The sequence below is a fragment of the Lagopus muta genome, chromosome 3 (assembly GCF_023343835.1).
Source record: "Lagopus muta isolate bLagMut1 chromosome 3, bLagMut1 primary, whole genome shotgun sequence".
In the NCBI taxonomy this organism is placed as follows: domain Eukaryota; kingdom Metazoa; phylum Chordata; class Aves; order Galliformes; family Phasianidae; genus Lagopus; species Lagopus muta.
Genome location: NC_064435.1, coordinates 25,821,326 through 25,849,287, shown reverse-complemented (window position 1 = coordinate 25,849,287; position 27,962 = coordinate 25,821,326). Strand labels below are relative to the sequence as shown.

General features: G+C 34.6%; 1 protein-coding gene across 1 annotated transcript in view; it reads right to left on the bottom strand.

The window, feature by feature from the left end:
- Nucleotides 1-711: 711 nt before the first annotated feature.
- The window catches only part of MMP16 (matrix metallopeptidase 16), a 178,539-nt gene continuing 151,288 nt past the window's right edge, over nt 712-27,962 (bottom strand). The window contains exons 7-10 of the mRNA XM_048939421.1: nt 25,316-25,454; nt 17,697-17,847; nt 14,117-14,232; nt 712-12,303 (exon numbers count right to left, since the gene is read on the bottom strand). Coding sequence (XP_048795378.1) covers nt 11,969-12,303; nt 14,117-14,232; nt 17,697-17,847; nt 25,316-25,454 — 741 coding nt within the window. The 3' untranslated portion in view covers nt 712-11,968. The remainder of the gene's footprint in view (nt 12,304-14,116; nt 14,233-17,696; nt 17,848-25,315; nt 25,455-27,962) is intronic.

Here is a 27,962-nt window from a genome sequence, read left to right as displayed (position 1 = left end):
ATGCCACATTGCTGACTCCTGTTCAACTTGCTGTTGAGCAGGACCACCAGGTCTTTTTCTGCAGAACTACTTTCTATAGCTGCTTTTATCCCTGGTACCTGGGGTTGTTCCTTTCCAGGACTTCACAATACTTGTTAAACTTCATGAGGTACCTGTTGGTCCATCTGTCCAACAAGTCCAGATTCCTCTGTACAGTAGCATAATTCTCTGGCATGTCAGCCACTGCTCTCACTTTTGTGTTGTCTGCAAACTTGCTGTGGGTCAAGATAATTAAGAAAACTGTTGAACAGGATTGGATCCAATATTAACTCCTGGGATACTGTGCTCATTTCTGGACTGCACTAGAATTTATACCACTGACAACTGCTATCTGAGCCTCACCATTCAGCCAATTTGTGATCTTCCTCACTGCCTGTCTATTCACCTCATGTATTGATGTGTTTCTTATGGGGGACAGTATCAAAAGCCTTACTGAAGACCACATCAGCAAAACCTACTATTCTCCCTGTGAGTATCTATCTACCTAGTTCATTAAAGTTCAGTCTTCAGGAGTGGTAAGCATTCAGAGTTTTCCCATTTGGCTTAATAGGTGATCTGTAAAATACTAATTTCCTTTATCCTTAGTTTATTTTGGTTGGGAAGTCCAGATGTTTAGCTGATGTTAACTAAATTTTCTAATTTTTGCTGCATCTTCACCTATGAAGTGATTGATATAAAGTAGAAATGGATCGATTTGGATTTTTTTTTTTTTTTAATTCTTAAGTTTCAGAAATAACACACTTTCTTGAATTTAAGACACTAAGATATTTAAGACTCTCTAAATCTTCACATTCAGAACTGGTGTTTTGTGTCAATTACCTGCAGACAAAGATAAATGGGAAGTACTTTCTAGGCTGAATGAGTAGACTCATGTTTTATTTACACTATACTTTTCATGGTTTTCTTCACACATAAGAAGTGAAGAAATACAGACTCCTGTTCATCTTTTGTTTGTAGTGACAGTGACAATAAACCCTAACGACTGGCATTCAGACATTACAGAATTAGGTCCACTACCATTCTACCTCTTTTTCGCACAAATTAATTTTCACCATTCTATTTTTATTTGAAAAATTAACTATTATTATTATTATTATTATTATTATTATTACCTTGCTAGTATCCAGATAGTAACATTTCTCTATATTGTCAGCATCTGTTATGAATTCCTTTTCTGAAGCTAAGGTTGTCTGTAATGTTCTACTGTATCTAAAGAGCAGCAGCTATAATTCTTACAATAATTTATACAAGTAAACCACAATGCCTTTATGAAACTTTTTTTTTTCTGTTCTCTTATTTATTGACAGATTTTTTTTTTTAATTACAACACAATGAAACCATGGTAAGTACATAAGATGCAATAGTATAAAAAGCCATTTTAACCCTTCCCTTGGTTAAGACACTTACAGCAGACAAGAACTGCCCCACCCCAATTCCCCCTTTCTCAAATGAAAACAAAATAAATATAAATTAATAAATATAAAACAAATCACTGCACAGCCCTTAACTCTTTGAGTGCCATGGCAAGAACCATAATGATGATTCCAGCATGTGACTTTTCTGTGGTTAAAGGTTGCCGCAGCAGTCAAAGGGTTATAGCATTGTAAACATAAGTACTTTGTTGAAAATGTTCAGTCTTGTTAATGGTCTTCAGCAATGAGATTATTCATGACCCCTTGACCTTTAATGATACAACATTATAAGGAGTTAAAGAGATAATAGCTTGGTGAGATGTTATATAGATTAATTAACCCATTTTTTTCTAACAATGCAATATGAGGTCTTGATTTACTAATAAAAGACAACTTGTGTATAATAAAACACTGTTCAATGCATTGATCAATAAAAACAATGAAAAGAATCAGTCTAAGCACCACAAAATTTTGCCTGATAATATCTGACAGTCATAATACACTTTAGCACCATTTAGTCAGCCTTGCATTTGCACACAAACAAGCTTTGTGTTTGTCCGTAGAAGCTACCTGAAGGAATAACATATGTCAGTTATAAAAACGTTACTGTATAGAATGTTGTGTGAGCCAATAAAATAAAATAAAATAAAATAACAATAACAACATGAAATTTAGTTGCAGAAAAAATAAATGCTCCAGTTACTTTGTTAATAACATACATTCTAATGAGCAAACATGGACATGAAATGTATGGGGCAATGCAGAGAAAAGGACAACAGTTGAGGAGTTTAGATCACACAGGGAAGTCACATCTCATACAATTTTTAAATTAAGTGAGCAATTGTTGGGTTGTTCAAGAAGTAGAGCTTGCAAAGAGTTGCTGTTTAATAGTGTGTGGGTTTTACAGTCATGGTATGAATAAAACCACTTTCAAAGATATCTTAGCAACTGTTCCTTGTCTTAACATGAAATTTTTGTTTCTTGTTTCTTCTTCCTCAGAGGCGGAGGACAAACAAGTGTATCGTGGTGTGAGGAGTGAGAAGTGTGTCAGAGTCTCATAAATGTATTAATTACTAGCTAACATACTGGAACCAGTTACTTCTGGAATTATAGAGAATTAGGTGGAGGAAAGAATGGCAACTAGATGGAAAATTGAATCAGCTGCTACAATCACAAATAACACCCAGCAGACAAAAAGAAACAATCATGCTCTGGTAGATATAAAGTTATAGCACTTGGATGGAAAGTAAAGTGCATGTTTGGAAAGTAATGGAAACAAGAATGCGTATGTAGTATGCAAAAAATGCACTCTTTTGTGCATAACCATATCAAACTCCGACTACATACAGATAAAAGCAGGCATACATGTTTGCTAACTATACTAACCACTGGACTGGCAGAGAGAACTCACTTTCTTCAAACATATCCTGCACATATAGGAGCATTAATCATGTGCATTAAACTTACAGAAGTCAAACATTTGTACCTTTCTAGAGAGCCTGCTTTATGAGGGGGGTTGGACTAGATGACCTCCAGAAGTCCCTTTCAACCCCTACAGATCTTTGATGCTATGATTCTCTGCAAGTTGTGACTGAACTGTGTAATGAATCCAACTCCCAGCCAACAATACCAGATGAAAGAGAGAGCTCTTCATGAATGTGTTATTTTTTATGCCTAAAATTTAGCATGCTAATAAAAGTAGGAAAACTTTCTGCCATTCATCAGTCTGTTGTGCAACAGCAATAATTTATTGATGGTTGAAGCTTGCGTATGAATTGACTTGTGGTAGAGAAAGGAGTCCAACCCTACAGTTATTGTTGGAATATCCACACATAGATCATAGACTTTGGAATGAAAATAAATAAAAAAGAGAAAAAGTTAAGTTTGAACCACTGCAAATAATACCAAAACATTAAAAAAACACAGATTTCTAGACTGCTCATCTCACACAGAAAGCATGAATGTAAATTATTGTTACTGTACAAATTACCAGTGGAACAGCCATGAGATGCAAATATGGATCCTACGATGATCAGTGCTGGCTCTGTCACATCATTTTAAAAGAGTTATAGGATGGCTGTGTCAATGAATGTCAGAGAATTCAGAAATCTGAAGTAAATAACATGGAATTCAGCTATTAAGGGACTGGATAATGAACAAGATTTAGTGAAAGATACATACCAAGTTCCTCAAATGTGAAAATGGCATGATTTTGAGAAGGTGCTATCTTTTCACCATAGACAAAAAAGCTGCATTTCCTAATGATAAACTGTAAAAATTCACGATTAATGAGATGTACAACTTCTTTTTTCTTTTGTCTGTAGAGTAAATAGACCATTTCTCACCTGCCTACTAAGATCAAAATACATTACAAATTGGATCAGACAAGAAACATGTCAAGGCACAGTGGAGAAAGTAAAATAAGAAAAGAAGGGGGGAGGGATCAGAAGATTGAAGTTATTTATCAATTTAAATAAACAAACAATATATGAAAAGTCCAGAGGTCATAGATTTGTTTCTATTACATCAAATGCTTCAGGACTGAGAGATTATGGAGATACATGGCTGAATTTGGATTAATGTAAGGAAAGGCTTCTTTTTGCTTATGTCTCATCTGGCAGAGTTCTTCAAATGACAGTTAGCTAGTTGCTTCTAATTTTTGAAAAAAAAAAGCTAGGAACATTTAATTGTGATAACTTTTTAATATCAATTCAGAATGCTCCTGCTTTGAGTAATCCTTTCTCAAATTATTTACAATTGCCGCAGATAAGTAGAGCGTCTTTCTGTTGTCTTTGATCCACTCTCCTGTGGATTTTAAAATTGGTGGTAAGACAGTTCTTCACTAATCTAAGTTTCCTCTGAGAAAGATTTCAATGGTGCGGCCCTAAAATCTGTATTTGTCATCTCTGTAAGCCAAGGACAGCCCTGTCCAAAGCAATGCATATTGATAGCAGATGACGGCCTGTGCAACCTGTTCGATAAGAAGGGAGATTCATAGTCCTTGATCTATCCTATAAAAAGGTTTTCATTCAGACACAGAAAAATAGTAATAGTGAATGACACTGTAAGTACAAACTCATAAGCATGAATTGGCAAGAAATGTCAATTCATTTCAGAAACACACAAAGGATGGTTGTTAGTAATATACTTAGTTCACAGTATTTCACCAAATGTATTACACTGCAAGAACTGAGAAGAGATTATTCATCATCACACATTCCTTCAGTACTGGATTTCTGATCAAGATTAAATTGTACTGGGTATAGGAACCTCAGGTATACCTGCAAGTTGAGTATTAACAATTAATGTCCTGATAGTTTTTTTTTTAATTTTCAACTAACTCATTTTTTCATGGCTTGAGTTCATAGCATGTCATTATATAAGGTAAAACACAACTATGCAAATATAAAAATGCCTTGTGGGTATGAACTGTATTTTGTAGTGATCATCTAAAACAGTGCTGTAGGTTGCTGATGATGTCTTCTAAATACATCTAATCACATTAACCAATTTCCTCTGCTTATATACGAGCAAACTACTCAGACCTAACTTGAACATAGTGATTTCATAAAATATGAAGATGATCAGTATGTGTGCACTGTCAGTTTTATGGCAACAGCCAAGCAATGCATATATAATATATGCATCTCTGTTTAGACTCAGTGCATGCCTAAATAAATATGGGGCATTTCAACTCAAATATATCAGCTGTACAGAAGAGCTTTTTTGGGCTATATGTAATATAATGTAATTGTTAACACTGGCAAATAAAGAATGTTTAAAACCACCATTTTACACTACTGACCAACCTCCTTTTTTCTATTTTTGAGGCTGTGCAATTATAGTAAGGGAATCAAAGATTTTTTGCACCTTATACATGAGTCAGTACTTACTGCATGCTGACCCTAAGCACTGTCAGCTTCCACAAAACTTATAATTTTATTTACAGCCATATAAGTCATAAAAACATACGGAGTCTGAGTTTAAAACTATCCCAGCATGCGAGAATGGAAATATAATTTAGAAACATCATTTTCTGATTTAACACACTAGTCTCTGCAAGGGGTGAACCTGTCTCAACAGGCACTGATTGGCATAGTTATGGTGTGCCATTACCACTGCATAAGTAATATAATACTTCTCTAAAAACTCTTCAAACTCTGCTGTCATATTGTTAAGGTCTGAGCAGTTACTGCAGGAAGCTATTTTATACCAGCCTTCTGTTGTTAATCCCACTTCCCCAAAACCCAGTTCCCAGAATGATGGATGGGTAAATGGATGATCCAGAACATGTGCATGGCACAAAGTAAAAGTGATTATTTAATGTGTCAGTGCCAGATGGCAAAATGAAGAGAATGCTCAGTATATATTTTTATTGCAAAAGCAAAAAAATTTTTTTTTCTTCTGGGGCATGGAAGACTATGAATTAAGATATGCTGAGAGCTTGCCAAGAAGATTAAGTGTGTAGCTGTAAAAAGGATGTGATGCAATTTCATAGGGTAGAGATGGCTGTTAGCTAAATGGAAAACTTTGCTTTATGTAGTGGCTATTATAACTATCAGCTGTGGACAATGTGATTTTACAGAAGCAGAGGAAACCATGCTGTGTGACTGGAAAGCTTTGTGCCATAATGAATGGCTGCACAAGTAGTGGTTAGTGTTTATGTAGTTTATGTAACAGCAAGCAGCACCATGCTGCATGCACATCCAAGTGCAGAAAATTCTCTTTAGTATTCTAGTTTGAATCAACATTTCTTCATTTATATCTTATCTGTCTTTAAAATTTATTTCAACTACACTGTGAGCAAACCAAAGTAATACTTAAAACTCCATCCACAGAGCCACCATACTCTCACATCCTCCAGAATGTCATATCTCAACAACATAACAGGCAGCTACAATTACAAACTGAATATAATTTATAGATGATATGCTAAAGCTTATGAATACTGAGTAACAAAACCTGCTATATGTTCAACTCTATCTATGTACTTTGTAATTTTGAGAACAAATGCTTGCTGTGGTCACATACTGATGATCCTTCCAAAAATGAACTCATGATTGTCATTGTGTTTTCCTAGCTATATACATATATAAAATGTCATATCATACAGGACCTATGCTGTCTAACACTAGAGTCTACCTTAGATCAAATGTCAGATGGAGTCAGACCACACCAAGGGGTGGTCTGCTATCAGACCCTTTCAGCATTCATGGCACTGATGACAATATTGTTCTGTACCAGTTTCTAACATCTTTGATTACAAGTCACAAGAGTGGATTAGATAGATTGGACTCACACATCATTTTTTTCATGACATCACTGGCAGACAATTCAATAATTCACACGTCAGAAATGTCAGAAACATTGATTTTATATGTTATATGGTTCATTTACACCTGGTTGTGTAACTGACATATGTTTAAACACTTGTCTTATTTGAACCACACTATCTGCAGTCTGTGGTATGTGAGCTAAGGAAGTATGCTTAATGTTACAGCGCTGGTTTCTCTGTGCTATAGCATTGTATTCAGTAACAGGCTATCTGCTCCTTGACTCACACACAATATTATTTATTTATAACATAGCTGAACACTGAGCTGGACAGTGACTTCTGTTCCTTTCAGTGATAATAATGATTTTTCTTCTGGCTCATAAGGCTGCAGTCATTTATTTACACTTCTGGAAACAGAGCTTTCCAAAGACAGTCCTGGCAACAACAAATGGCGACAAGGAGCTACTGTTCTGTAAAGGCTGCATCAAAGATCTTACTGCTATAGCACATGGCTTCCTCCACCTCTGCAACTGGTAATAAAACCCTGGCTTCATTCTGAGAAGGTATGTGAGCCAGGACCCCTGCAATCATATTGTTATTCATCTCCTTGTGCTACCTCCAGTTTAGGCTGCCAATGGTATGATATCTTGCATTTCTACTTTCTTGAAAATGCAGTGACTGGAACATTCACCATTCAAATTGCTCTGTGTCTTTTTTAAGTGTTGCACTAGCAATGGCTCAAATGAAAAACAAACAAACAAACAAACAAAAATAGGAAATTTAGTGCTTCCACTGCTACGCACCCTACACACTTTTCTAACCAATTAGCTAGAATTCAATTATATAATCTGGTGACAAAAACTAAATTTAACTGACGATGGGATTGTGAAATAAAACAGAAAAAAAGCTGAAAATTAAAAATTAAGTCTTATATACTATTTTTAATCAACAGCACTTATGAGCAAAGGAGTCTTGAGCAGTGAGGTACACTGCCAAAGGAAAGCATAAGTCTACCCCTCATGTTTGAGTATATTACTTTCTGTAACTTTCATTCATAAAGTCAGCTTGTACCTATTTTTTCAATTATTCCCTCCCTTTGCCCATATTTGAAAACAGAAAAAGAATAAAAGTTCATACAAAGATTTAAAATTTGTGTTACATTTATTCAGGAGACTTGAAATGGCTCCTCTGGAGCCATTTGAGTCTCTCTCCATCTCAGCCTACCCAGTAAATACACACTCAGTTTTTAAAATATATTTCCTGATAAAAATTAATTTGTGTGTACAGTCAATAACCTTTTCATAGTTTTATACATTAAAAGGCCAGAGGAAATGCTGCTATCATCTACTCTGGCCTCCTTCATCACACAGACCATAGAACTCTGAAGATACACAACCCTGTATAGCCAGCTCAATAGACTGTAATGGATTAACACAATGCATACTCACTTTTGAATTGTTCCACAGTACAGACTGTTACAGTAATAATATGGAAAATTTTATTAAAAAGTTTATGAAAAAGGTAATGGCACATGAGCAGGAACCCAGATTGCAGAACTCAAGGTATTTTCACTTTGTTAGTGCACATAATTATAGGCCTTGGTAGAAAAACAACTGTTTAAAAAATAACATTGTCTTAGAACTTTTACTTGAGTTCAAAACTAAATCAGGTAACATCACTAATTTACTCTGAACTTCTATAACATAAAGTCAGCCAGTAAGTATTTTGGAAATTACACTGAACATAATTGCTCCTACATGTTTTACTTACAGCAAACCTTTATGACTAAAAATAGGAGTATACAAGAGAATTGCTGACACAGTCTTGCTCTGTATGACATGAATATACCAATATAATATTACTTCTGCCTTTCTCTGTATATAATATTTATTCATTTTAGAGCAAAACAAACCAATCAATTTATGTATTCATGTATCTATGATGTACCATATACCAAGCACTAGATTCATCACACTTACCTTCCTGCATAATTAAAATTAAGTTCTTCAAGTGCAAACATTTTTGGTTACCTTATCAAGAAACAACAGTCAACATGCTCAGCACTTCTTTACTCTCAGGGAAATAGTTGCACAAAAAGTTAAATTTGACATGAAAGATATTTCAAAGGTTAAGTGAAAGTTTCTAGTGAATAAAAAAACAGATGTGATGCTGCTCTACTTAAAGATAATATAAAATCAGTTCCCCTGTTTAAAGGAAAACCGAATGAGGAGTAAGTAGTAGTGTTTGTATTTTTCCACCAACTATCCAAGGGACTAAATTGGAACAGGTAAGGAATCAATTTGTTCTGTCTGTAACAGAAAATAAGTATAGCAGTTTGCTGACAATAAAAAATGGGTTAATATATGCACGTACGTGTGTGTGTGCATGCATTTATAAATACACAAATGCATGCACACATATGCAGTCATATAAAATGAACAAACGGGCACAGAATCCCAAATTGACCAAATGAGCTGATGTGCAGTAAATATCCTATGTTATTTCAGTGTGAATTAATATATATTTTCACCAACAACTGAACTGGATTTACTAAATAATGCTATGGGTTGATACTGGTGCAGTTCTAACCTACAGTATGCAGTTTCTCTACAAAACATCTCCAAAATGCCATCTGCATTGCATATTTGCTGTAAAACTATATCTTTTTTTTCTAATCTTCATTTTTGTTAGCCATTACATATGTATATCTGTTTATGCTCTAAGAAATAACAATTTGCAATGCTTCATAGCATGCCACATGTTCATAAAATAAGTTCTCAAATCAATATAAAATCATGTAATTGAACAAAAAGGCATACTACTTTTCATGCTATGCTCAATATAAATATAAATTCAAGGCAGTCAAGCTATCCATTACCAAAATAATAATAACCATAATATATATGTATATATACCTACACTCTCTAAAAAATGATCCAGTTATGTGAATTAAGAAACCAGTAAGAAATTGGCTGAATGTAGTACAAAAGTCTCATTTTATGTAAAAGCCAATACTGGCCATTTCAAGTATTTTAATACTTTCCTATAACCTTTTCATTAATAGCTAGCTATCTGTAGAAATGATAATTTTATATGGAAAATTGTATTCAAGTTAAATTAAAAAATCACTTATACTGTATTTCATTTTTAGAGTGTGCACGTATACATAGCAAAATACCCTTCTACAGATCTATTATAAATATTTTAGTTTCTGTCTTTTCTTTCCTAAGAAAACATTTCTGCATTTATTCTCTAATTTTGGATAACGTACATCAAGCCTTTTAAGAAATTAAACCATCTTAGTTCATTAACACCAGATTCCATTCCATTTGTGCCAGTTTGCAAGTTAAAGGTCAAAGAGCAAAGACATGGGACAGTACACTTTAAGGAAATTCAGACAGTGAAGCTGTTCACAGAAGACAATGTTTAACTTGGTAATGACAGTCAACAGGTCAATAATCAAGTTCAAGGCAAGCTGTTCATTGTTGCAAAAGCTACTCCCCTCAAATTCTGGCTTTCATAAAAAACCAGATGTCTGACTTTTAGGGTGCATCATTCTGACCATCTTTAATAAGTTCACAGCCCAGTGACTGTAAAGCCTATCACTGCAAGAAGCAGCTCCTAAAAATCAATAAAGAGGTCTGTCAGTTGCTGACTTTTCTCTAGGAAAAAAATATTGATACAAACCTGCTCTGCAGGTCACATGAAAATGACAATACTGCTGTTAGCACAAATTACACAAAATGACAAAATGCTTTGGTGGTCCCTTGGCTCTATTAATGATATCGTGTTTGGCTAAAGGCCAGAGATTTGACTAACCCTTTGAGAACTATAGAGAACATGCAGGGGAACACCAGAAGGTACTCATGCAATATCAGAGTCATCATTTTAGTTTTCCTTTGAAACTGTAACTCTATCACTGCAGAGGTAAACTGAATTATCATGCAACATAGTTTAAAAGAGAAATTCAAGATGCTTAGGATAAAAGGTTAGGCTATGAAACTGTAAGCAGTTCAGAAAAATCCTTCGTTTGGTTCCTTTAATCAGAAAGTAGCTGATAAATATAACTTTCTCTTTATGTTACAAATGCTTTTCTATCAATAATGCAAGTAAATAAACACTCACTTGCAGTCACTGGAAATCTGTTAAAGGAGAAAAAAAAAAACAGATTAAAAAAAAAAAAAAAAAGACCACTGTTTTTTCCTTTTAAAATTTCTATTTCCCAAACACAATCTTGTAATTTAATGGCAATCAAGATTAACATCCAACAGACTCTGAAACTGATGCAATAGTTCTCAAAGGGTTACACCAAACCTATTACTACCAGTGTAAAGTTTCTCTATAGCATCACTGTTACTTTAGTTTACTGAAATCCACTTCAGAGACACACTGCTTTTTCACCATCCATTGGAATGAGTACTCCTGACAGACCTGTGAAAGGCCTGGGGCAGTTGGCTTGGTATAGCTTGGGAAAGATTATGCAAGAAAACCAACCCAAAAATCAAACAAGCCAATAAAAAGATTCCACTTGAATATAGTGATGAATATAAATGAGTTTAAAACATTGAGGACGTAGCCCAGAGCAGCTGTATAAAACACAAAATGAATGTATTATTAAGGCTGTTACTATATTGCAGATATTTTGGCCCCTTGTTTGTTGGAAAATGGCTGTCCGAACAGTCTGAAGTCCTGCATGTTATCCGGGTCTCCCACCTGGCAAGACTGGAAGTAGGAGTATAGGACTTTATCCATTGCAGACAGAAAGCAATCCTCTTTGGAGACAAAGCTGTTTTGGGTCTTCTCACTTTCCTGAAAGTTCCACTGTGAGTTGTTGTGGGTTTTTTTTCTAAAAAAATTGACTTTCAGCAGAAAATTTTTCAAAGGGGAACAGGCCTTAAGGGAAAAATGTAGAAACATTGGAGATTTTGTTTTTTCCTCTTCCTTACTTAATCCTGATAGTTTATCTGGCGTTTAGTGTGCAGAGGAAAGGCCTAAATTGAATGACAAAGAAAGACAAAGGACTGAAGAAACAGCAGATACTGTGTATCATGGAAGCTTCCCAGCTGAGCGAATCACCACTCATGCGCGGGACAGGCAACCTCCTGGGTTTTAAGGATCAGCTTTGTTTCAGACTGACAGACGCCCGCTCCTAGCTAGGAGACTGCAGAACAGCTCTTGTGTTGAATCTCAAGTTACCACAAACTCCTGGGAGGGAAAGAAAAAAAAAAACCAAAACCCTACATCACACCCACTCTTGCATAGAGCGTTTGCAGTACAGTATGTGACGGGGTGTTCCTTTCCTTTTGAACTGGAACACAGTGTAAACCAAGACAAGGAGGCACAAGGCCAGGATGCAGGGAATGACAATAGCTATGGCTTTCACAGTGCTGGCTGTGTTGTCCAATTTGATAACAATGTCAACATCATCTTGAGGGCTGTGTCGGTCTTTGTCTCTATCTGTTGGTCCATCACAACCCATAAAATCCTTGAGGATGGATCTGGGATAGCCAGGTTCCACTCTGAGCATCTGGTTGTTGAATTTCCAGTACTCTTTTCCTTTGTAGAAATATGTGAAGCCTGAGGAAGAAATTTGAAATTATTAGTGGTCAAATCATGTATTCTATACTTAATGACTGGAACTGTCATTACCAAACTATTTTATCACCAAAAGATAAAATACATGAGAAACACACCTAACTCACAGGCCTTTCAAACCTTTCCAAGTTTCATTTCTTTTCCATTTCTAGAAAATCTGTCATCCTATATCTTTTTATTGAATAAATGGGCATTTTATTTCCCCCCCATTTCTACAAACAATAACAGAATTCCAGAGAATACAGTCTTTGACAGATTAGGGTCAACTAGTTTGTTTATTCATTAAAAACCCAGCTGGAGCTGAAATAATCATGGCCAGGTCTATTCACTTTGAAGCATCCCAAACAGTTCTGGATGAGAAATATACTGAAATAAGTTTCAAGCCAGAAATAAGAACTGTCTCTTTTCAATTCCACTTAGCTTACAGCTGTACTTCAGAAGATGAAGAAAAGCAGCTTTGCCAAGGGAAAATGGTGTACGCAGATTTAAAATATCTGCACGGAGCTGTTATTAGATCATTCAGGTGTAAACCAATGTTATTACCAAACATACCTAACTGAAAAAAATAATAATAATAATAATAAAAATAAAAAGCATAAAAATCTGACTCCCTGCCAAAAATCTCTATTACTTCATTTTTTGGCATTAATATGTCAAGAAACAAACCTTCAGGACTCATGAATTTCCTCCTACTATTTATAGATGAAATGCAAATTGATGGATAAGCTATATCTAGACAAATTAGAGAGCTGAATAATCACCAACCACATGAAGTTTAACAAGAGTGAGTGCCAGATTCTGCACTTGGAACCCTGGCATACAGACTGGGGGTGAGACGGTGAAGAACATTCAACTAAAAGGGCTCTGGAAATCTTGGTTGACAGCAAGTTGAACATGAGTCAACAGTGTGCCCAGGAAGCCAGGATGGCCAACCATATCCTGAGGTCCATCAAGCATGGTACTGTTAGCTGATCAAACTGATTGTCCCACTGTATGCTGCACTGGTGTGGCTTCAGCTTCAGTACTGTCTGCAATTTTGGGCCCCACAATACAGAAAACATAAAACTATGACAGAATGTCCAAAGGAGAGCTATAAAGGTGGTAGATAGTTTAGAGGGGAAGAAGGTGTTTGAGGAGCAGCTGAAGTTGCTTGGTTTGTTCAGCTCAGAGAAGAGGAGGCTGAGGGGAGACCTCATTGTGGCCTACAGCTTCCTCATGAAGGGGAGCAGAGGGGCAGGCACTGATCTCTCTCTAGTGACCAGTGACAGAGCCTGAGGAAATGGCATGAAGATGCGACAGGGGAGGTTTGGGCTGGTTTTCAGAAAAAGGTTCTTCACCAAAAAAGTGGTCAGGCACTTGAACAGTCTTCCCAGGGTGATGGTCATGGTACCAAGCTTGCTGGAGCTGAATCAGTATCTGATCACCACTCTCAGACATATGGTCTAATTTGCAGGCCATTCTGTGAACAGTCAGGAGTTGGACTCAATTATCATTATGGGTTCCTTTCAACTCAGGATATTCTATGATTCTATGACTCCATAATTTTCATTCATGTTAAATGGTACATGCAAACATAGCTTTTTTCACAAGAGTAAGTTATACGGAAGGATATATTTCCTCTGTTCATAATTCAAAAATACCTCCAATGCTTAATATAAATAATCAATCACTCTTTTACTACCGTATCTTACATGAACATTGTTAGCAAATTATTAAAACAAAATTGTTTTAATAAATATTAAAACAATATTTAAAACAAAATTTAAAAAATTAAAACAAAAATGTGTTTGCATACCATTCTCTTTGTGGACAAAGGCTCCCTGAGGTGATTCTGGGATACCTTTCCAAATTGTGATTGGTTTGGGATAGCCAGGGTCCATGGATCTCATTTCTTCACTGTACCTCCAGTACCTGCAAATTTTTTTTTTTAATTATTATTAGTATTTTTTTTAACAATGGGGAAAAAAGGTATTTATAACATAGCAGATAATTAACACAGTTTACTCAATGCATAGTTTTTTACTTCTAACACACACTATATCCAGTAGTCACAAATGGGAATACTTGAGTTCTTTTCTTTGAAAATGCTACCAGATAATAGAGAAAGTAAAATTATTTGTCAACAAGAGAACTTCATGTTAGTTGAAAAAAAAGATCATTGCACTTTGACATCTGCATTAATGTGTGCTTCACTTAATAGTCAAGCAATTCTGATGTCTAGCACTTCTGCACAGTGAAACAGTGAGATGCAACATATATGAAAAATGTCCAGAATATTTGAACTAACATTTTAATCACAAAACTGCCAGCATGATAAACTTGACTCCTTATGAAAATACATTCATATTTTGTTATCATATAATCATTAAATACATAGAAAATGAATTAATAAGTTTTTCTGCATCTTTGTCTGCCAGCCTTTCCCCAGTTTAAAAAGCCTCAGTATGCAAATTCTGGGTATTCTGATTTTTGGAGAAGTATTTACAGTTGTTATTTTCCTTACAGATAATGTTGATACTTTATTTGTCCTTATGCAGCTGGCTGAATTGCTGTGCACATCTACTGGCTTGGTTCTAAGAAATATCATACTCACATGCATCTCTGTGTATTTTGATATATTTTGGTTGGCTTCACTAACCTAGAGCATCCTAAATTTTATTGGAGATTTATGTTTCCAAATTCAGCTTTATTCAAGTGAAAAATCATTTAGAAAGGCAGCTACACTGTTTCAGGACATCCAAAAAAAAAAAACAAAAAAAAAAACAGAGAATATAACTCCAGCATTGACAATTTGATCATTGCTAAAATCTAGAACCTTCTAATTTGAATCATCTCACTTCAGCTTTTAGAAATAGTTATGATATTTTCTGATATATTTAAGAGTTTTTAACTGGCTGATATTTTGTCCCTGTGAAAGTACTTAGAAAATTCATCTCTTGATCTCCTTTTTGAAAAAAGCAACACGGACGAAATTCCACTGTGCCTTTCCCTGTAGGGCATTTTTTTGGATTTAAACTTCCAATGAAATTAAAGTCTCATACATATGGCAAGTTATACAAAGAACTATTTGCACTTAATTTTTCCTCTCTAATGCATACATTATTTTACAGCCTGATCTCTTAATATAGTTGCATGTGCACGAATAACCAGTCAAGAAAGCAAAGCTCTGTAATTTGAATGGAACATCTTTCACAATGTAAGTGGAGAAAGAGGCAATGTATCTTGCTAAGCAGCAAACAAAACAGAAAGAAAGGGAAAATAAATGAAAATGAACTGTGTGACTTTGGAAAAAATAATTAAAATTTAGAAAATATTTACTAAAACATGTTTTTACCTGTATTTACTTTCCTCTGTCTACTTTCAACTACAAGAATACTAAAATTTAAAAGTGAAAAAATATTCAGTTAATAGTGCAAAAAATAGGCATAAACAAAGCCATGTGTCAAGAAGTGCATCAAGGCTGTTATTATCTTGTACTACACTACTCAATTTTAAAGACAGGAATAAGAGAGGGTAAAATGTTTTTCTGCAGTTTTTTGTCCCTTTTTTGCTTTCATAAAATTATTTGGAAGAATTATCTAAAGCGTTTGAATGGATCATTTCAAATCATAATAATGATCGATACATAAGTTAACTTAGCCATATGAATATAATGATATCATTTACCATTTGAACTAACTTATTTGAATCTTCTTTATATTTTATAGAAAATATTTGATGCCTAATACTTCATTGTCTAACTGTTTCTTTCGCTAACCTTAGTTTAGGTTCTTCTCTGGAGCTCATTGAGTGAAGTTTACTGTCAAAACAAATGCACATATCCCCGAGTTATATAAGAAATACGATTATTTTGATTATGGCATAATATTTTGGTTCCCTTTCATTCCTACCTCCTGCCACTACTCAGCTACATTTATGCTACACTTTTTTTCAGGATCAGACCAGCCCAATTGTAGATGTATACATACTACTAAAACCAGCGAAATTAAACTCTTTATTAAGAAAAAAAAAATTGCTATCTAAATTATGCAGCTTAATGTAAGCCTAATGTAACACGAGTTTTTTCCCACTGGTCATCAATACCCTGCAATAGATCAACTGTCTTTGCAAGTTTCATATTCTTTAATCTTCTTACATATTGTAAAGCATTTTTATCCTGTTGAGTATTATTGTGCTTGTTAGCTCTAAGAAGAGATTTTTTTCATCAACGGATGTTTTTTTTCTAAAAGTTCATTTAGTCTTCTATTACTACCAGCAGTATTCTAAGAAAGTGTTTGTGTATGAAAGTACAAAAGGATGCTGATGAATGAAGGAAATAGAGGTCACATAAGATTCCTACTGCATATACTTTACCAAGAGCATGGAGGTGGAAAACCGTTATCTGAAAGTGAACTTGCATTAAAAATATTACAAATATTCTCAACAAGAGGAAGAACATTATACAGATGTCTTTCTTCACTTTGAAAATGCCTGTTTCAAATGATACCTATTTTTCAAACACCACAGAATTTTACTTTGTTGTCTACTTTCTTTACCATGAGTGTCAGAGAACATTTTTATTATTTTGTTTTTGTTTTTAAATAGCTTAACAATACAGCTGGTCGTGGCACTCTGTACTGCCATGAACATTGCCAATATTATAATACTGGTAAAAGATGATTAACTGTATTGTGCTAAACTTATCCTATGATGTACATTAAATAAATTTCTTGAGAGATTCAGTAATACTATCAATGTCTCAGAATCCTAAGCACTACACAACAATAACAGCAGCAACTGCACTACTACAAATAGTAATATAAATATTAGAGAAACTCATAAAGTTATTATGCAAATTATTTATGAGTATTCTGAACACATTAACAAATAAATATTGTAGCACCCTAAATACAGGTAAAATCCATCTTTCAAATAGCATTTAGAACTTCAAAAACTAGTGAGTTCTCTTGACATTTCTATAAAGCAGAAAAAAATTCTTTCCCTCATTTTTACAGACAGGGAAATGAAGACAGAGACTAAGTGACTGTTGAAAGTCTGTCAGGATTCAGATTTTACCAAGATTTTATCTTGTACTTTGAGTGCAAGATAATTGCATTATCTGGAGTATTTAGGTTTAAATTTGCCACAACTCTGACTTGCCTGTTGACTTCTAAATTATAATTTTCTACTAGAAACAGACAACACATTCCAACATACTAACATTAATATAGGATATAAGAAATTTGAAAATAGTATGGTCCTCAGTGCAAGAGGTACTAACTCCATCCACAGAAAACAGTAAACTACCGAGGGGACTTTTTTTGAGAAACAGTGCAAAAGATTAATGCTTAGTTGACATCCACCAAACTGCTTCCTTGAAGAATTCCTATACCAACCTATCTCCTTTGAAGAAGTAGGTTTTCCCAACGTCTTCCCACCAAATTGCAGAATCAATACCATGGGAAGGAATTCCGCTTCCAAGTGTTATCAAATCATGAGGATACCCTGGCTGGAGAGTAGTGTCCTTGAAAACCCAGAACTTGTTACCTGTACAAAAACATACGTATACACATATGTATATGGGCGTTAGTCCTCAGAACTCACAGTACTGAAATGTACATATTCTAAAGAAAGACTCCCATGGGGCTACAGAGATTTTGCTAAATACACTGAAATGAAAAATGTTATATTGCTGCAGATAATACAAAATAAAATACATCTTACAGATACTCCGCATTTACTGAACACCTGTTGTCTAATAGACCCACATAGTATTTTAATACCACCTAAATGGGAATCAAACTCAAAGTGCTCTGTGAAAAGTGATGTAGTATATTTGCAGTAATACTATGAGATAGATTTATGCTTCATGAAGAAAGTTACTTTTAAGACAAAATGAGATAAGAAAGCATACAAATAAATAAGAAATAGAAATCATTATTTTTATGTAGACCATATTCTACTGTTACTCCATATTCTCTTTCTCTTAAAAAAAGTTAAATTACTTATGCATAATGTACAGGGCTATTTCTGAAATAACTATAGATGTAACAGTATTTTTTCATATCATGTGTTCACATTAATAAACTTAGTATGGCTTAAACACTGCAGACTGAGGTTCTGATGTAAAAATCACTTCTGAAATGAATGAAGGGTTGCCTTTAGTACAGCAATGCTCACATGAATCCCTACTGTTGCCTTTACTAGTTCAATATATTGTTTACATATGGGCATGTATGTCTATAAAAGCAAAATTGGTACCAATATTTTCCAGTATAGGCTCCAGTGTACCTGTATTTGGAGAGTTTTTTTCCTGTGCTCTCTTCTGACTAGATAGCTTGACTCACCAGTCCACAACTCCAGTTTGTTCTGGCTTCCTAGACAAGCTTATCTTTCTCAGCGTACACTTCCATGACTCATACCACTCACTTCAGTCTCAGATCATAAGCCTTTAACCTAATGATATTTAATAATTCTGTCATCTTCCAGATCTTTCCTAGGGTCTTTTCAACATACTTAGTCTCATGATCTATTTCTGCAATCACCCTTTCACTTTCACATTTTGCTTCCTTGTAATTCTTTTTCAAAATCCACTTCTCACCTGTATCTTTTAGTAAATACTTTTCTTTCAAACATAGATATTTGGGGCTGAAAAAAGGTAATATCCTTATGTTCAGGCTGGATGGGTCTTTGAGCAGCAGGACCTAGAGGAAGTTGTCCCTGCCCATGGCAAGGGGATTGGATCTATGTGATCTCTTCAAACCTACATGATCCTTTCAAAGCCAAACTATTCCACAATTCTCTCATTCTACAACAAAATATATTTTCCTCAGATACATTTAGAAAGAGATCCAAAGAGATAAAATCAGTGTAGTTCAATGTAGTCATATTTACCTATTAGACTAGGCAGGCTGTTACACAAACTTAATATGTTAAGGCACTGTTCTGCATAAATATTCTAGAAGAAAGTGTAATATCAACCCAAGGATCTAGGATTAGACATATGCTGGTCACCAGGAGGAAAAATCCAAAAAGCTATTTTGCAGTTGGTTTTATATTTTAACTATCCCTCAGTAGTATTAAATATGAGTTTAAAGGGATCTTATTTTTCTTTAATCTCCCTGCTTCTACTGTAGGGATTTAAAGTACACTTTCATTTTATCACAGTTTTAATTAGGAGAGGGGATATAGTTTAAGGCCCTCCCATGCTGGGTTTCCAGAGTCAATTCTTTATCAACTTGTTTACAGCTGCTTGTCACCCACTTCCAAGTGCAGACACTACAGTTTGCTCAACAGATTCATCTTCTCCCCCTTGCCAGCTGAGGGAAGAAAGGGTTCAAAAAATGAATATGTGCAGAGCCATTTGAAGTACGAAAAATGAAAGTGACACAGAGATCTAAGAACATTTTTAACTGGAATTAAAGCCTGTGCTAACAAGACGTTTATCTTAACTGAGATTCCCTAAAAAATTCACTTAAAAGTGATGATGATGATGGTGATCTTCAGTATTTCACTGTCCTTACTCCTATGAGGTTTAACTTTCTCCCAGTTCAGATAACTGGACACAGAAGGCTTTAGATGCTAATGGCAGTTGCAAATGCGACAATAAGAGAAGTCACGTGTCTTGGATCTTACTAGTTGGTACTTACAGCATGAACAACAGATGGCATCCAGTGAATGATACTGAGCCAGCTCATTTCTGTTTCAGAAGATCATTCAAAATGACAGCTGTTGCACAGCACTGGGAGGCATATGCTGTGATGTATGTAATGCCATTACCTTTCCCCGTGTTTCATAAGTAAAGCCAATTGTTAGGAACTGATCATTATCAGCCATACCCAACAAGTCAAATTCAGCTGTTAACAAGATCAGATCATAGTAAAATAAACATCAGTCGAGTACACACCATTATAAGAGACAGCACTACTGAGTGAGGTATTTCTTTCATTCAGGTATAACAAAGTAGTATAAAGCAAATAAAGAAAGTACAGATGTGAGTACACAAGACTCAAGTGAGAAATTAAATCCTTCACAATTTGTTATTAGGAAGCAAATGCTTTTCGGATAAGAAGAAAAAAATATAAATTTAAATATATAAAATACTATATAAAAACTGAGACAGTAGGGCACTGAGAGCTTTAATATTAGTGGGCAAGGCTTGTATTGATTCAAACTATAGGAAATTGCATTTAACATTTACATAGGAAGATATGTTTAGTCTGCTACAACTGTGTTGATTGTTAATGGGAAGGTCTGTGTATAAGAAATCGAAATGTTCCATCTGTCTGCCAGTTTTTACTTTCTTTTTGTTTGTGTAGAGGGTTTTTTTTTTTTGTCTTTTTTCTCTTCTTAGCTTCTGTCCCTCTGCTGGTGGAAAGGTGGCTCTTGATCAGATAAAAATTACAGAAAAGTTTCAATAAGAATGAGAAGCATTCAAACTCTGAACCACATATTATAATGAGCTGAAATGAACTGCAAATGGTGCTTGACTATAATGAATATTAGCTTCTTTTATTTCTAAATTATATTTACGCATTTTAAAATGTACTAAAAATAAATATTTAAATTAGCATGCTTTCATTTAGGTCACATGTCACTTTCCACAAGTGAATAGTCAATGCACTTCATTAACTGTGATTATAATGGAAATAAAGAATATATGACAAAACTAAAATAATCATAGTTTCACCTTTCTTATACATAGCTAATGCCTGGTTAGTGTCCTACACAATATCCTAGGCAGAAATTAGCACTGTATTTATTCAACAAAGTTGTGGGGGTTTTTTTTAGGTCTTGTTGGTAGGTTTGTTATCCTCACAGAACTTAATAAAGCACCACATGTTTCATGCATTCTTGCCAATCTTTAGAATGTTTTATCTCTATGCCCTATTCCCTAATGTAAGATCTAATTTAACAACAAGCAGAATGGTAAGGTCACAGGCTGAGAATGAAGAATGGGATAAAAAAAGACAAAATGTCTTACTTTTTCAATAATGCTTTTTTAAATACCATAACTATAGGGAAACAATTGAGGAAGATGAACTGTGATTACAGTTATTTGAAGTTTCTCAGCATCTATCTTTGACATTCTCAAAAAATAATAGAAATAAAGGCTATCTGCATTGCAATGCATCTCTTAAAATATCAAATTTTAACTCCAAGTAGTCTTTGGACTATTTAGCTACCTGCTGCCAACTACAAATAATTGTGCAGATTTTAGAAACTGTTTATTCATTTTTAGAATTCAAATGCTAAATGCTTGTGCTCCAGGGCTATCAGCATCAAGTCTCTTGTTCTTGGTATATGCAATTATGACATATGTGTACGCAAGGATACAGTGCACAACCACTACAGGTGCTATGATGAGCCAAATTCTCAAAGATTTTATGGCTTCTATTTGTCTGAAACCAGGCAGAATTTGAATATCTAATTCTGGAAAGCTTTTATCCAGTCACCCTTGCTTTTAACTTTGGTCTTTCAGGATCAAGAGTCTTCTTACTAATGTCCTCAAACTACTACTCGTTTCCTCTTTTCTTATTCTCTTTTTCCAAATTCTTTCTGTTCATGATCTGACAATATAGTAAGTAAACATAAAATTGCCAAGCAGTGAGATAAGTGCAGTTGAAAGTTATGATGGTAGCATTGGTACAATGAGTTTTACAGCAGCATTTCTATTGCTCCATTTGGTTTACCATAACATTCAACAGTGCAGATGGCTTGACAATTTCATTCTAAGCACCACATAAATTCCCACAGGTACACCAAATAAATTTTACTATTCACATTTCCTCTATTAAAAAAGGAAAAAAAAGAGTATCATTCTGGTGCCATCTTCTTATTAGCTTTCAGCATGAACACTAGCAATGAATAGTAACAAGAATGTAAACAGATGCTTTTTATAAGCAGCCGTCCACCAGATTGCTGTGCACTTTATGAGTATTATGAGTCATAAGGAGGCAGGCCAAGTATCTTAAGCCTCCGAAAATGAGCGAGTATCACTTTATAGCTTTGCACTACAAGCATCCTACTGAAATTTTACAATATTTTCCCTTGTATAAACAAAAATTAATTTAAAAAAAAAAAAAAAGGATATGGAATTAGTTTAAATAGTAATGTGTGAAAAAGTATTCAAAACCAGGAAAAGAAGACATTTGATCCAATAGTCTTGAACTTGATGCAACTATATTTTCTATAGACATCTAATACATTATGCATGGTCTCAGAGGCTCCTCAAATATTCTCAGAAGAGTAATACTAACCAGATTTAAGCATACTTAAAAGAAAGAAAAAGGAAAGAAAAAGGAAAGGAAAGGAAAGGAAAGGAAAGGAAAGGAAAGGAAAGGAAAGGAAAGGAAAGGAAAGGAAAGGAAAGGAAAGGAAAGGAAAGGAAAGGAAAGGAAAGGAAAGGAAAGGAAAGGAAAGGAAAGGAAAGGAAAGGAAAGGAAAGGAAAGGAAAAGGAAAGGAAAGGAAAGGAAAGGAAAGGAAAGGAAAGGAAAGGAAAGGAAAGGAAAGGAAAGGAAAGGAAAGGAAAGGAAAGGAAAGGAAAGGAAAGGAAAGGAAAGGAAAGGAAAAGGAAAGGAAAGGAAAGGAAAGGAAAGGAAAGTGTTTGGTCTCCATAAACATTCAGCAAGTCGATGAATGTCAATGAGTGTCATTTTTTCCCAATGGAAGAATTCAATTCCACGACTTTTCTTCGTATGCGCTTCCATGCCAGATGCCATTTTGTCAGACTGCCCCTCTTCTGCCATCTGCTACATGGCAACAAAATGTAACAAAATATTGGTGGGAGGGTTTGACCTCTACTGCAATGTGACCAACATCTGCCTCCGATTTTGTTGGCCAACATAATAAAATAGGAGGCATTACTTTCAGAGCAGCCCTTGTACATAGACTTTTGCAGGCTTGTTTCACAAATCAGTTGAGATCTTTCTTTAACAGGAATTGTCAAGAATATGCATATAAAAGACTCAGTTGAACCTATTAACTCTGTGGTATTAGGAAAATACAAATTCCACTGATAGACAAATATCATCAGGTAGATACTGAAAATCAAAGATTTAGTGACAGAGAAGCAAAAATCCAGAAAAAAAAAATCCTACAAGGAAATGTAAGCACTTTTGACTTTTGCGAACAAAGAACAAAGAACATGTACAAACATCACTGCACAAACAAAGGAACTCTGAGCAAAAGCAAGTTAAAATCCAGCTATATGATATCAAAGCACAAAACTGGCTAATCTGAACACAAAGAACATAAGCTGAGAATAAGCAAGAGAAAAAAGAACATAATTTTACAACTTGTAAGAAATGTTGTTTCTGCTTCCTTTAGTTAATCTTGATTATTTAATTTCCCATGTTAAAAAAAATTCCTCTTAGCCTCTCCTGTTGTCTTGTAAACTTACGATATTACATTTAATACAATCAGTCTATTCCTCTAAGGCCTAAAATGAGTCAGCCAACACTGGGTGAAGATTTAAATAATGACAGAACAAATTTTGATCTCTGGGCAAGAAATGAAAAGAAAGCAGGTCTGACACTGAGCTGGATAATTTCTGTCTGAAGTTCAGGCAGTGGATCCCAGAATTATTGAGGAAGAGTTCTGGCACGCACAGGATGGTTCTTTGCTCTATGTAACACGATAAGCCAAGAAATACCTACAGAATAATCTCTCTATCCTTACATGACCCACAGACACAAAAATCAGGCAGTGGGATAGGAATTTTGAGGTACTTTCATAATGATTCCTGAACTTCCTAATTTCTCCAATTTTATGACATTGAATTTATTTCATGGTAACACAAGTTAAAGCATACATTGTTTTGATGTAATGTAAATAGAAGTGTACTGCATGGAATGTAATTTATCTTAAAATTCACAACAAAATGCCTACAAGTTCCTACAATCATAGAATGGCTTTTGTTGAAAGAGACCTTAAGGATCATCAAGAACCAAATCCCTTACCACAGGTAGGGTAACAAACTGCTTGATCAAGTACTAGACCAGATTGTCCAGGGTCCTATCCAACCTGGCATTGAAGATCTCCAGCTCCCCATTAACAGAACATACGATTAATCTCTATTGCACTGTTATGTGCTATTTCTTCATATTATTAAGTATTTTTTCATTTAGTGTTCAAAAGGTGATAACCTTTTCATAGTGAATGAAATATTTTTTATATTTCCTGTTAATTATTCTGCTTGTAAAAAACGATTAACCTCTGACATTACAATTTAGAAACAAACATGTTTTCTACCTTTTCGTAGTGGGTTAAATGAATCACACACAACACAAATTGCAGTTTCTTATTTCTTCTCTTAAAGGATTACCTCATCAAACATATTTCATATGGTTTTCACTCTTCTATTGCTAAATGAGTATTCATTTAACATGCAGGACAATTTCTCACAAAATCGGAATTAGAATAATTTTAACGATCCACTGATGTCTCGATTGAAACTTTTATAAAAATACCAAAGATACATCTACGGAAAAGTTTTTAGCAATTCATTTCCTACCTGAAACTCTTAGCATCATAGTACTCATATTAAATAAATACAGCACAGCAGACAGTAAGATATATGTAGATGAGGTAACATTTAAAAATGCAAAGATCATTTGTAATAAGAAAGAGGAACAAAGAGAAGTATATGAAAATACATTGAATGTATGCATTCTTGCATATGATCCACATTTTCCAAAGAAAGATTGCATAGGATACAAATTCATATGATTCATAGGATCCAAAATTATCCAAAAAAGGATCTCTGCATTGTAATATGTTGAATTTATACTTCCAAATTTCTATGGCATATATCAGAGTAAAAAATCTGATACTTTGAAGGGTAATCATAAATTAAAGCTGAGTTGATGGAATGAAAAAACATAACTCATGTACTCTTCAGTTAGCTATGAATTTACAACATAATTTACAAATTATGTTTAATTTAAAAATAGGTAAATATATTAAAAAAAAATCATCAGTCATAACTATTACACAAATTCTGACTTTTCTTACCTTTAAAGAAGACAAAATTGCCCTCGCTGTTTTCATAAACTGCATCAATGCTGGGAGGCAGCCCTCTCCAGAAGTAGGTAATCTGCATGGGGTATCCATCCATCACCCTGTTGTTTCTGACGCGCCAAAACCACTGATCCTGGAAACCAAATGCACATCTCTTACTATGTTTTGAGGCACTGATACATGAGTTGATATCCTGGAAATAATGAACAACCTATCCTAGCATTTTTAGTGCAGATTCTTTTGGTGTTCACATAATTGTATTTGTGCATTCATGCTACTTCCTCTCATTCCAAACGTGTCAAAACTGCTTGTTCCCTGAGGTTAGAATAAGCTGCCCACTTGAACTGTGTGTGTGGAGCAGATAACCTTCAGCAGAATGCACGGTGTACTGTATAAGATGATGTAACCTTTTCAAAATCATTCCAGGAAGAGGCTCAGTATTAGAAGACTACAAGTGCTTTTGAACTGAGGTGAATGTATATGTGTGATCAATTAATTGTGCAAGCCATTTCTCTGCAGTTGCTGTTAACAGTGCAATGTCCATAAATATAACTAGAATGTTAGTACAATAGCCCCAACTTTACTGTAGTGAAGATTTGCAGTCTTTGCTGCAAAAAGTTTAATAGTCACGAAAGGGGTAGCAAACACAAAATTGTCAAAAAATAACCAAAGTCCTTTCTTTCTAGTATCAGTTACTACCATGGCTTACTAGGCCTGCATCTTCTGTCTTGAGGCATCAGCAAATTGACAAACAAGGAAACAAAAGCAGAAAACATGCAATAACATCTCTCTGATACATTCTCCCAGTCACCTACCACTTGTGGTTGAGAAGAACCCTAAACCAAAGGTGATAATTTAGGAATTAATGGCACTTTTCTTTTACAGATTCCTTTCTAAACATATGCAGACTCATGGCATACAGAGGTATCTGCAGAAATGTGTATGACAACATAATAGCTGCCAGTGTGAAAAGTTGTAAACAACTAACAAAAGTCGCTGCTGCTCGCTGGTGTTCAGCCTTCATTTACCTTATTTCATTTTCTGTATCACCAACAACAGCAGCCCTTTGCAAGATCTAATCCAGGATCTTTGTTCTTCTACTAGTTTTCAGGAGGTTTTTCTATAATTTGATATGTCTGGCAAATATTATGAAGAAAGAATCTGTTGCTTGAAATATGATCTTCATACGCCACTACTCTTAATGTCTAAATACTCCATTCTGAAACACAATTTGAACGCATAAAACCAAGTTCTGGCTTCAAATGTGCATTAGTATAAATTCCTTGACTTCAATAAATTCAATGGAGCAGCACCAGCATTACTAAAGAATCTGTCCCACTGACCTTCCTAAATTGTTTTAGTATTTTTCCCATCCTTAAATTGTAATAACACAGCTTTACAGTCTTCCAAGAACAGACTGGTGAAAGATTTTCACAGAAATGAAACTTTGGAAGGGTATAATTTTAGTATTTTTATACTCTTGCATAAATAGATAGAAACAATCTCATTATTTGCCAAGAGATGTATTTTCAGAGATAGGCAGACGGATAAGATGGATAAGTATCTGGCAATGTCTGAAAACTGGACTGAAATTTTGGACCATTTAAAAGAACGGGAAAGGTAGATGCTGGTGAAAACTGACAGGACAATTTGTTTATGTAAATTGAATTTTCCTGGCTGAATTTTATATGAACTTAACAGACCTAACAATTTTAGATTGCCAGAGTTCAAACTCTGGAACTCAGTTTGAGAAATTGTGGCAGTGAAACATGCCAAGGATCTTTCAGAGGTATCAAATAGAAAAGCTCTGTTTATAGAAAGAATGAATCATTTCAGCACATATGACAAAATTTACTAAATTTCTCCTTAAGAAATTTCTATTTACTAGCATTTTTATCATCTGCATTTTGATAAACAGATACAAGTACTGGAAAATGCATTTACAATGAAATTTGGCTATTACTGAAATTGGAAAGAGGCACAGTCATAAAGAAAGCTTATTCACTCCAAGAATTCACTCATTCACACTCAAAGTAAATAGTCTGAAAATGTTTCTCTGACAAAACACAACTCAGCATACTTGCCTGTACTAAATAAACACATTTTTGTCTCTTTTGAGAAATACTGTGCATTGAAAAGCTGTTTCTTTCCACTATATTGGTTTAATATACTTCTAATTACTCTATTTCCCCAAAACACATTAACTCCTGCAGACAGGTTGAACTTATGACTTGTCACATGCATTGCAAACCTAAGCCTAAAAACCACACAGCTTTTAGTGCCTTTCCTTGCTGGCTAGCAAATGTTTTTTTGTAAGCATCTGCAGCCATTAACAAAATACCTGGATCATCCCAGTGCAGCTGGGATATTGTATAATAATAGATCATTAAATATTATAATCACAAGTATACTAAGTCAATTAAACTTGGACAGTTATTCCCAGTTCAAAAAACAGGAACTGTAACAAACAAACTAAAAATCGAAACTGAATTCAAAAGAGAACAATATATTTAAGAATCAGAAAATGGGCATTGAGGAAGGACAGACTGTGAGCTATTTCAGAAATACTATTATGAACAAAGGAAAAAAAAAAACCTGAAAATCTTTTTTGTGATAGCTTTCACACCTACTTGGAAACTAA